A 12,448-nucleotide genomic window follows, 5' to 3' on the forward strand; every position below is an offset into this window, starting at 1 on the left:
CCAGCATACGCAGTTTTTTGCTTTTATCTTAGGAGAACAGCTAATGTGGTTCTGCTATTTAAGAAGGGTTGTAGAGATAAGCCAGGGAACTACAGGCCAGTGAGTCTCACGTCAGTGGTAGGGAAACTATTGGAGAAAGTTCTGAAGGAGAGTATCTATCGCCACTTGGAGAGGCAAGGTTTGATCAGGGATAGTCAGCATGGCTTTTTCAGAGGGAGGTCATGCCTAACAAATTTGATTGAATTTTTTGAGGAGGTGAACAGGTGTGTAGATGAGGGTAGTGCAGTTGATATAGTTTATATGGATTTCAGCAAAGCCTTTGACAAGGTCCCACAAGGAAGACTTATAAGGAAGGCAAAGGCACATGGGATACCGGGTAATTTGATAAGGTGGATTCAAAATTGGCTTAGTTGTAGGAGGCAGAGGGTGATGACAGAAGGATGCTTTAGTGACTGGAAGTCAGTGTCCAGTGATGTACTACAGGGATCTGTGCTGGGTCCCCTATTATTCGTCATTTATATAAACGACATAGATGACTATGTGTGGGGTAGGATTGGTAAGTTTGCGGATGACACAAAGATTGGCCGGGTGGTTAACATTGAGGTTGAGTGTTTTGGGCTACAAGAAGATGTAGACGGGATGGTCAAATGGGCAGATAAGTGGCAGATGGAATTTAACCCTGAAAAGTGTGAGGTTTGGAAGGAGTAATTTGACAAGAAAGTATTCAATGAACGGCATGGCACTAGGAAGTTCTGAGGAACAAAGGGACCTTGGTGTGTGTGTCCATAGATTTCTGAAGGCGGAGGGGCATGTTAGTGGGGTGGTGAAAAAGGCATATGGGACATTTGCCTTTATCAATCAAAGCATAGATTACAAACGTAGGGAGATCATGTTGGAGTTGTATAGAACTTTGGTGAGGCCACAGCTGGAGTACTGTGTGCAGTTCTGGTCGCCACATTATAGGAAGGATGTGATTGCACTGGAGTGGGTGCAGAGGACATTCACCAGGATGTTGCCTGGGATGAAACATTTAAGTTATGAAGAGAAGTTGGATAGACTTGGGTTGTTTTCGTTGGAGCAGAGAAGACTGAGGGGCGACCTGATCGAGGTGTACAAGATCATGGGGGGCATGGACAGGGTGGATAGGGAGTAGCGGTTCCCCTTAGTTGAAAGGTCAGTCACAAGGGGGCATAAGTTGAAGGTGAGGGGCAGGAGGTTTAGGTGGAATGTGAGGAAAAACTTTTTTACCCAGAGGGTGGTGACGGTTTGGAATGCACTGCCTGGGAGGGTGGTGGAGGCGGGTTGCCTCACATCTTTTAAAAGGTACCTGGATGAGCACTTGGCACATCATAACATTCAAGGCTATGGGCCAAGTGCTGTAAATGGGATTAGGTAGGTAGGTCAGTTGTTTCTCACGTGTCGGTGCAGACTCGATGGGCCAAAGGTCCTGTTCTGCACCGTGATTCTGTGATGTCGATCCAATAGAAGAATCTAAAGTTGTAGAGTTGCGTTGCTCTACCCGAATCAGAAAACCTCCTTAAAGACTAAATATATAATTGCTTGATCTGTATATATTTGTATATGATATGAGTTATGATATTTTTGTAAATAAGAGTGGTAAAACAAAATTAAAGGGGGAGTAACATAGTAATTGTAAGTTAAATCTATCATACTGTTATGGGGATCATGTGAATGTACAGACAAATCTGCCCTAAGCATGGGTAATCTGCGGGGCAGAGCTTTCTAGCCTTGGCCTCAGAACAAGCATGTAAATTCATCAGGAGCTCTGTCAGTATAGCTTACTGTTTCTTAAAAGAAACCTGCCCTGCATTCCAAGTTTATTACAGCTTTTATTTCAGATTTAATACATCTGAGATTTTAAAAAAATCTGCACCAAAGAAGGGTTGACACAGATATAGTGCAGAATGGCATTGGAATGGAATATCCAGAACTGTCTCTTCTGGATGTCCACAAATTAAGTTCCCCAATATAGTAATTCCATCCCTGCTATTGAGCTCCCAGTATTGGAATACCATGTGTTGACATCCTTCTATCTATAAGAGATGATAAACATGCGGCAGACAATCCATTTAGGTGGGGTGTCTTCATTTGGTACACCTTTTTTGATGGCTGTGAAGGCCAATCCTTGAGAGGCAGATTCTGCCACAATTGCTGCACATGAAGCCATCGAGTGACATTGTGGGTTGTTTTTGGCGTTGGTGTCTCTTACCAAGCTGCTATAGCCACTGGCTGTGGTCGTGCATATCAGCCAAGAGGAGGCGTCACCATTTCCCTCTTTTGCCAGCTAATGAATCCCAGGTGCGATAGTCAATGTTTAGGGCTTCATGTCATGCTTGCAAATGCTCCTGAAGCTGGTCGTTTGGTTCCGGCAGCTTCACCACACCTAATCTATTAATCCTTGTGGATTATCCAGCATGATCTGGAAATGCCAGTAATATTACTCCTTTAATAATCTATTCATTCTAGTAAACTCAATGCTATGGGAATTTCTCTCTCTTCAGACACGATGCCCTAAGAGGGTATTGGCGACTATGGACCTCCATGTTCATCTTGCCCTGGAGGTGTGGATCATCTTCATTGGTGGTACATTCATCCAGTTTGTGAGGCTCTTTAGAAAAATTGTTCTTTGTCTATCTCAATCTCTTTTACCATCGAACTTTCCCATCAGCATCAGACTTTCTGAATCATAATTTCTTATTGCACGCCCCAGAAATTCCAACTGTCCCTTCCTGATCTTGGTCAGTAGAGTTCTTTTGGTCTCAGATTTTACTAGCATCTCTTCATTGTTAGTGTGCCTTGTCCAAAGTATCTTCATCAATCACCTCAAAAACCACAACCCTGCAAGCCTTAATTCTTCATTCCTATGTCCCCTGATGCTGCCTATGCCAAACTCTGGCTTTTCCATGCCCATTGATCCACTGTAAGTTAATAAAAGTGTCAATTAGCCAGGCCCTTTGAAGTTTCAAAACCATGAACCACAAACATTTGACAGCCATTAGAATAATAGAACACCTGCACCTCAGAGGAAGCATTGTTTAATTGATAGCTCAGGCTCTCTGAGGGGGGGAGATAGTGGCATAGTAGTAATGCCACTAGACTAGTAATCTAGAGGCCCAGGCTAATGCTCTGGGGACATGGGTTCAAATCCCACCATGGCAGCTGGTGGAATTTGAATTCAATTAATAAATCTGGAATTTGAATATTGTCTCAGAAATAGTGACCATGAAATTATCATCAATTGTTGTAAAAGGTTATGTAAAGACACAAGTTACACAACTCCCTCAGGGTGGTGTCCTCAGCTCAGTCATCTTCAGCTGCTTCATCAATGACCTTCCTTCCATCGTAATGTCAGAAGTGGGGATGTTCACTGATGATTGCACAATGTTCAGCACCATTCACAACTCCAGCTATGTCCACAACCAGTAAATGAACTTTAAAAAATTGACCCACTGTACACTTTCTAGAATCAATGAACATCACAGTGTAAAGTGGGATATGTAAAAAAGAACATTAAAAAACGTAATCCCTTGATCATTTTCCCCAATGCTTGAAAAAAGTGTCTGGACAGTAAGCTAATAAAAGTGTAAATTATCCAGGCCCTTTGAAATTTCAGAAACCACAAACACTTGAAGCCACTTTATTTAATTTGTTCATGGGATGTGGGCTTCACTGGCTAGGCCAGCATTTTGTGGCCCATCCCTAATTGCCCTTGAGAAGCTGGTGGTGAGCTGCCTTCTTGAACCCCTGCAGTCCATGTGGTGTAGGTACACCCACAGAGCTGTTAGGGAGGGAGTTCCAGGATTTTGACCCAGCAACAGTGAAGAAACAGTGATATATTTCCAAGTCACGGTGGTGAGTGGCTTGGTGGGGAACTTCCAGGTGGTGGAGTTCCCATGTGTCTGCTGCCCTTGTCCTTCTAGATGGTAGCAGTTGTGAGTTTGGAAGGTGTTGCCTTAGGAGCCTTGGTGAACTCCTACTGTGCATCTTGTAGATAGTACACACTGCTACCATTGTGATTTGGTGATGGAGTGAGTGAATGTTTGTGGATGTGGTGCCAATCAAGTGGGCTGCTTTGCCCTGGATGGTGTCAATCTTCTTGAGTGTTGTTGGAGCTGCACTCATCCAGGAAAGTGGAGAGTATTCTATCACACTCTTGACTTGTACCTTTAGATGGTGGACAGGTTTTGGGGAGTCAGGAGGTGAGTTACTCGTCGCATGATTCCTAGCCTCGAACCTGCTTTTGTAGCCACAGTATTTATATGGCGAGTCCAGTTCAGTTTCTGGTCAATGGTAACCCCCAGGATGTTGATAGTGGGGGATTCAGTGATGGTAATGCCATTGAACATCAAGGGGCGATGGTTAGATTTTCTCTTGTTGGAGATGGTCATTGCCTGACACTTGTGTGGCATAAATGTTACTTGCCACTTGTCAGCCCAAGCCTGGATATTGTCCAGGTCTTGCTGCATTTGGACATAGACTGCTTCAGTATCTGAGGAGTTGCGAATGGTGCAGAACATTGTGCAAACATCAGCGAACATCTCCACTTCTGACCTTATGATGGATGGTAGGTCATTGATGAAGCAGCTGAAGATGGTTGGGCCAAGGACACTGGCCATGGAAGTGCCAGATCTTGACATAGGGGGCATTAGGGGCCTGAGGATGATGTGGCATGGATGAAGCATGTGGAGTGTTTGGAAGGTGGTGGGAGGCATGATCATTGGAGGGTCTTTGTGTTTTTTATTCCACTGGAACAAAGTCCTATGGCACCAAGGCAAGTCTTTTATATAGCCCACCTTGGTACCAGGCAGCCCCTGTGGCTGCCTCCGTACGTCTTCCCGGGTCAGCTGGCCTGACTCCAGTTCGGACACGGCCCCTTGGCAGGAAGCTTCCCCCGAGGTCGACAGGCCAAGCAGGAATTTTCCCAGCCGCACCCCAACCTGCCTCAAGGATGACAATCCAGGCCAATATCTATCTAGGTGGCTTGAATTTAAATTTTGTTAGCTAATTGTTTTGGTGAAATGCTTTGGGGTGTTTTTGCTACTTAAAAGATGCCATATAAATGCAAGTTGTTGTTGATGCTCCTTATGGGCTGATACAACATACAAAGTATTACTGAATTTTTCCTTAAATATTTCAAAGAGCAGGGGAATTTCCCCCAGTGTTCTGGCCAATATTCATCCCTTAATCAACATCAAAAATACAGGTTATCTGGCCACAATCACATTGCTGTTTCTGGGATCTTGCTGTGTGAAAATTAGCTGCTGAGTTTCCTACATTACAACAGTGACTACACTTCGAAAGTACTTCATTGGCTGTAAAGCACTTTGGGACTTCCTGAGAGTGTGAAAGGCACCTAATAACTACAAGTATTTCTATCTTTCTTTATATGCTAGGTCACAACTTTAGTGAACTGTGTCAAGGACCCTTCAAAGTACAAGAAGGGACGATCAAAGAGGGCTAGTGTTCTCCTGGCGTCGGTGGAAGAAGCTACAACCAATTTAATTGAAAAGGGCAATCAAATTGCCAATGACAGCACTTTTCTAAAGGCAGAACTTATAAAAGCAGTGGAGGATGTGCGTAAAGAAGGTGGGTGAAATGTGCTGAACATTTGTCCAGATATGCCTTACAACATTCCTTGAAATGGAGCATCCTCATTGATACCTTACTGAACAACATTGTATGAATTGGGTGCAGTTTGGAAGTGACTTGGTTTCCGTACAGTGACATGGTATACTGATTACTTCACTGTTAACCTCAGTGATTATAACACTAAACAGGCTGGTTGATAGCATATAAAATTTAATCAGCAATGATTGAAGGGACTGAGCTGGCAGGGAAAGGATGAAAGACATTAACTTAAAAAAAGCTTGTGAAGCAATGTATAAAAGGTAAGAAATTAAGAGCTAATTGCAGTAAAAAAAATCTCACAACTTAATATTAAAGAATCTAATGCTCTGTGCTGGGTGTGTACATCAGTGGTCACGTGCAGTGGGAGCGCATTTCAGAGGTCACAGAGCATGCAGCCCAGATGCGGAATGCTCTTGGGAGGGAATTCCAGAGCCAGTGACCAAGCATCTGAACTCACGGCTACTAATGGTGGACTGATGAATATCAGGGATGCCCTAGAGGTCAGAATTGGAGGAGCGCAGAGATCTCAGTGGGTTGTAGGCCTGCAGGAGGTTTCAGAGATAGGCAGGGACAAAGTCATGAGGCATCAAAAGGAAGGGTGGGGATTTTAAAATCGAGGCTGTACTGGAGCAGGAGGCAATGTAGGTCTGTGATCACAGAGGTGATTGGTGAAAAGCTTTTTGTGGGTTATGACACCAGCAGCAGAGTTTTGATGAGCTGAAGTTTATAAAGGGTATAATTTGGAAGACAGCCAGGAGGTCCATTGGAGCAGTGGAGTGTGGAGATGGCAAAAGGGTAGTGTTCAATGGTTCAATTGTTCTGTATTTGATTATGAGAGTCTAGTAACTGATCTATGTTCACTGTGCTTGATTGGTTAAAGCTGGTTGTTGACTCAGAGCGAGGTAAACAGCCAACACAGAATCTATTTGAAGCTGCAAGGATGGTGTAGACCTTTTCAAAACTTTGTATAAAACTGTAAATAAAGTTCACGCCCACTTAGAAACTAGTGCTGTCTCTGCATTGCTTTGTGGCTGATCAAATATATCAGAAAAGCATGGGCGTGGCACAGTTTGCATCCCAGCAGTAACGGTGAGTTGTAACTGACTTTCAAAAGGGGAAAGAAATGTAATTCTTGAAATGGAAGAGGGAGGTTGATAAATGGTATTTGAGGGATGATTCCAGATTCCCTTACACCCAGCGGGGCAGCCCTGTTCGAAGTGAATGCCATTTGAAGCTTTTCCCTTTGATTCCCTGAGCCTTGAGCCCATTGAGCACTGTTCCCTGGGAGATCCCAGGATCGCCCCTGCATTGCTGGACCTTCCGCTACTGTGATTGACAGCCCCACCACATTTGAATTTCACCTCCAATAATTTAGAAAATAAAGCACTGTTTTGAAATTTGTGTCCAGGAAAACTGCAGTGAATGACTTTGTCAGTGAGTGACACTAATTAATAGCCGGGAGTAAATTAGGCTGAAGATCGGGTAAAACCACTAGTTTCTCAGCCCTTCAGGAACTTGTCCGTCTGTTTTTAGATTTCAGAGTTTTTTTCACTTACCATCAGACAGTTCTCTGACCTCTCTACTAATGAGCCAGGTTTTCTGTCACAGTTGTACAATTCTCCTTCAGACAGCTGCCATTATCTTCCTGGAACTGGGACAGATTGCCCTCCTTCCTCTGCTTCAAGGATGTCTTCCTATCTGGAGTGGGGGTTGGGGATGGTTTGGAAACCATCGCCTTGGGGTCATTTGGCTGAAGATGCAGCTGGTGAGCCAGGCTGGAGATTTTTCGCTGCTGATGGTGTCGGTCACTGAATGGGAAGGGTAGCGACTAGAAGAAAAGGGAAAGCCCTCTCACTTTCCTGTTGATGTTGCATTTTGTCAACTGAAATGACAAAATCATTGGAATTTCTTTTTGGCCGATCAATAGACGTGATGACAGAAACACCCCTTAGGATGTGAGTTCAGAACTTACTTTTTGCTTACAGTCCCCCCAGTGCATGATACGAACAGGAGCAGCCTCTAACAAGAAGATCGACAAAGAGACACGGGGACAGGGCGGGTACATGGAATTGGGGTACCCCTTATATGCAGGATAAACAATAACATGGATTGGATGGGCCGAATGGCCGGTTTCTCTGTTGTATTTCCATGTAAGATTCTTCATTGTCCTAAAGAAGAATTTTGTATGTTACATTGGGACAGGATTAGGCCATTCAGCCCTTCAAACCAGCCATGCCATTCAATTAGATTATGGATGGCTTGTACCTTAACTCCATATTCCTTAATACACTCAGCCATCAAAAATCTATTGCTCTCAATCTTGAAAGCACCAATTAAACAACAGCAACCACAGCCTTTTTGCTGGGGCTGAGAATTCTAAATTTCCACGACCCTTTGTGTTAATCAGTGCTCCCTGATTTCACCCGGTAATGGTCTGGCTCTAATTTTGAGATTGTGGGCAGAACATCTGTGGAGGTGGGATTCAAGGCGGGATCGAGAGGAATTCCTGAGAAATGCGCACAGATTCCCGTCTCTGGCTATCTTCCCGGAGGTGGGTCACCACCAGCAGAGCCTACCTGCCCGGTAGCCAATCGATATCATTAACTGTCCATTCTGGGCTGCATCCAGATGCCACCAGAATATTCCTGGTAGTGGACTGGCCTCCTGATGAGGGCCAAGCCTGTTAGGTACCTGAAAACGGCTTTCCAGCAGCTGGTGTGGGGGGTTGGTGAGGGCTATTGTTCTAACCACCTCCAGCAACGATGCTGCGTCCATCAGTAAGCCAGAACTGCTGTTGCTGGCCATCCTCCCTCCTCAGGGATGCCCTCACAACTATGGCCATTGTTTATTTAAGCAGATATCTCATTAGAGAGATCTCTGGCAGCGGCAGTGCTCATCTCTGCCAGTGTGTCTGCCATCCTTCCTTTCAGGAACTTGCCCACCTTCCTTAATTGGACAATGGATTTGGTGGTGACCTCCTAATTGGCTGCCTAACGAATATCTCGCAACTGGCACCCTGACAGCCAGAGTGGGGTTGGAACCCTCATATGGACCTGATTCACACTCATAGCCTAAGGACATTCTACGTTATACCTACTTATTCAGATCCTTGTTCTGCATCTGAAATCCTGTAAGTTCTGAGATATTTTAAAGTCCTTTAAATGAACTGTTTAGATTTAGCACTAGAGTCACCTCTACATTGCTTGGAGTTAAACAAGGTATACAGCAAGCCAATGAATACATAACACTGTTCAGGATGTTCTGCACCATTGGGGGGGAGTTTTAGCCCAGAGGTGGGTGTAGGTTTAAATGCTGCTGCGGAGTGAAATTTGGCAAAAATGTGAGAGTATTGGGAAGCTGGCTCCAGCCCATTGACTTCAATGTGTAACTTGTGCTGGTTGCACAAACCACTTGAAAAAGGCAAGTTGCCAATCAACATAAGCTAATCGCTCAATTGGAGCAATATACCAACTCATTTCTAACTTTAACATCAGATTCATGGGTTTCCTGGGCTTCCTGAAACTATCCATTGGGAGCAAGCTGAGAAACACAAGGGCAAATTCAGGAAGCCGATGAAAACTTAAGGAAATACTGCAATAAATACTCAGTACTCACAACTGCTTTCTCACTGACTCGTGGAAAGAGTTTATCTACTACAGTATCAGTGGTGGTTTGGCTGCTTAGATCAGAAAAGGAGCAGCAGCAGCAGTAGGAGTTTGCTGCTTAGAGATATCCACCTGGACATCATAGGGGACAGTGGAGATAGGGGCAGGGGAGAGAGGGGCAGTAGAGAGGGGCAGTGGAGAGAGGGGCATTAGAGAGGGGAGTGGCAGAGAGGGGAGTGACTGAGAGGGTGGGCAGGAGAGAAAGGGCGGGAGAGAGAAGGGCAGGAGAGGGGCAGTAGAGAGGGGAGCAGTGGAGAGGGGAGTGGCAGAGAGGGGAGCAGGAGGCAGAGGGGCAGGAGAGAGAGGGGCAGTAGAGAAGAGAGTGGCAGCGAGGGAAGCAGGAGAGAGGGGAATAGGAGAGAGGGGAGCAGAAGAGAGAGGGGAGTAGAAGAGAGAGGAACAGGAGAGAGAGGGGTGGGAGAGGGAGAGAGGGGAGCAGTGGAGAGGGATGTGGCAGAGAGGGTGAGCATTAGAGAGAGGGAAACAATACAGGGGTGCAGCTCACAGGAGGGAATACCCCCAAAATAGAGCATACAAGCAGTAGCTGACCTTCCTTGACATGTGCAGCAATCCTGTCATGTGGTGGCAGACATCACATTCTCCAAAAAGATGATGTGCTCCCTGCTGGAATTGGTCCACCTGCTACCAGTGACTGTCAAAGCCCATTGAGTTTCTGCTGTCCTTATGGAGAGCTATCACTTAGTCCCACTCCATGGGATTTTCAGGTCGTCGGGCGGGTATGGCGGACGGGCCCAGGAATGGCCATGAGACGGTCCACCACCCGCGACAGCCAGCCAGTGTGAAAGGCACACTGAAATGCTCAGCGCTGTTGGTGTAGGGGCGGGAGGAGTGCAAGCGCAAAAGGCTGCACATGTGCAGTGTACCGCGCACTGAAAATTCCCTGAAGGCACAGAGCTGCCTCAGGGAGCTGAATAATTGTGGATACAAAAATAAACATTTTAAAAATGAGAGAAACATGTTCCCACATGTGACTCAGTCACATGAACAGGGACATATTCAAAATGAAGCGTAAAAATTTTTATTTTCTTTTAAATTACTGCTGGAAATCTCATCCTGCACCCCCCACCCACCCCCAGGACCCTTCATATCCCCATTCCATCTCCATGCCAACTCATGACCTCCACCCATCCCCATGGCCCGCCCTCCCCATGCCACCTCCATAGCCACTCACCTGATATCCATCATTGGCAGAGCTCAGAAGCCATGTGGAAATGCAAAAAATATAAACTTCTAACAATCTAATACAACTCTCACTTTTACACACCTGATAGTGTAAAAAACTCCCATTCATGAAACCTATTCAAAGATTTTCTATCTCTTCAAGTCGTTAATCACTTACAAATATGAGCAAACTCCTACTCAGACCCCACATCAAAGGCAGATAGTTCTTTAATAGCTTCTATTCAGAATCCCTGCTCAGATAATTGTGCTTTTGAACACAACCAAGCATTCATAATGGCATAATGATAGCTGTTGGGAAATGTCACCAAAGATTCTGTTGAAAGTGATGATAATGTTTTTTTTTCTAACCTACACCAGGTGGCCTGTCAATCAAAGCTCTTACTAATAGCTTTAGCCTGTGTCTTCATGCTGAAAGGGGTGTGGTTGGGGGGGGCGGGGAGGTGGGGGGGTGGACGGTGGGATTTAAAAATATACAGATCATGTTACTTAAACAGACCTTATCCACCCTGTCTACATGTACACCCACGTAAATTCATGACTCCCACCCTGTGGGTTAAGACCCTTGGAACAGCCAGAATGGGGTCTATTTGATCTCTGCACATATTCATATGGCCCTGCTGAGCTCAGGCTTCCTGCCTGTGTGAATCACATCCTGCTCCCTTCCCTCACTGGCAAACATTGAATCAGTCAGAAATGAGGGTGGGACTTCACATCCGGGTCCCGCCTGCCATTTTTAAAGGTCCACTGAGTCTCCCCCGACTCTGCAAACATCCGGTCCAATAAGTCCCTCAATGTGCGGCTTTTGTACACCCACAACAAGATATTTATGTAAGTGTATCCGATTTCTGGGGAGCTGGCATGTGCTTTCATCCTGTGGCAGTTCAAGTTCCCTAACAACAAACACAATTAGATTAGCTGCTAGGAGACAAGGGGACTACTGAAAACTTAGCTGATGGCACCTGCCAGAAATAGGATGAATGAAGCCAAATGGAGCTACAATGAATGCCACATGACTATCAGGTATGTGATTGAACAAGCCATCGGCACGCTGAGGATGTGATACTGGTGCCTGGATAGTTCTGGAGGTGCTTTTCAATAGGTACCACTAGGGTGATCAGAATGGCTATGATGTATTGTACTCTGCATGACCCTCTACTTGGTCTGAAAGTTCTTGTTCCTACTTTGGATATGAATGACACACAACAACTTGGATGAGGTTCCACCAAAGGTGCTACACTTTTATTAAACCAGAGCAATAGTATATACTAATGATAATACCGGTTGCTTAGCTTCCCTGTGGGCTGAAGCCTGTCCCGGTGGTCAATCCAATGACGAGCTCTGTGCTCGTCTTCTGAGCAACTGACCAAATTGCTCTAACATCTGCAGTAGTGATGGTTCTGTGGACTCTTTCTTTATATCTTTCTTTGCTATGGTCCTACGCCATGTAAGGTAAAGCCTATTTTTAGTCCATGTAACTGGTTTCCAATTACATCAATGTCTTTTTCCTTGTTCTTATATCCTGGGCCTCTCACAAGTTCATGCTTGAAGGAATAGAACCAGTCTGACTCCACTTTGTTCTGTTGAAGAGTCATACGGACTCGAAACGTTAACTGTGTTCCTCTCCGCAGATGCTGTCAGACCTGTTGAGTTTTTCCAGCTATTTTTGTTTTTGTTTCAGATTTCCAGCATCTGCAGTATTTTCCTTTTACCACTTTGTTATCTCTTACACCGTGAGCAATCCTCAGGTTGGTACAGGCTTTGCTACCTCTAACGAACACTAAACAGGTATATCTTTCTCACAGTTCGAGGCCAGTTCTCCTGCACGGTTCAATTCATTTTGCAGGCCTTGCTAATTCTAGCAAGGCTTTGACTTGACTAAATTGACCATCATGCTTTGCATTTTGAGCCCACTGTGCAGTTCAGTCCAGTTC

The 12,448-nt window shown here is 45.2% G+C and overlaps 1 protein-coding gene across 1 annotated transcript in view; it reads left to right on the forward strand.

Annotated features, from left to right (window-relative positions):
• Positions 1–12,448, forward strand: part of LOC144695011 (catenin alpha-3-like) — a 1,693,436-nt gene that overhangs the window by 46,677 nt on the left and 1,634,311 nt on the right. The window contains exon 3 of the mRNA XM_078565866.1: positions 5,415–5,607. Within this exon, the coding sequence (XP_078421992.1) occupies positions 5,415–5,607 (193 nt within the window). The remainder of the gene's footprint in view (positions 1–5,414; positions 5,608–12,448) is intronic.

This window comes from Cetorhinus maximus, chromosome 20 (genome assembly GCF_964194155.1).
Source record: "Cetorhinus maximus chromosome 20, sCetMax3.hap1.1, whole genome shotgun sequence".
Lineage (NCBI taxonomy): Eukaryota > Metazoa > Chordata > Chondrichthyes > Lamniformes > Cetorhinidae > Cetorhinus > Cetorhinus maximus.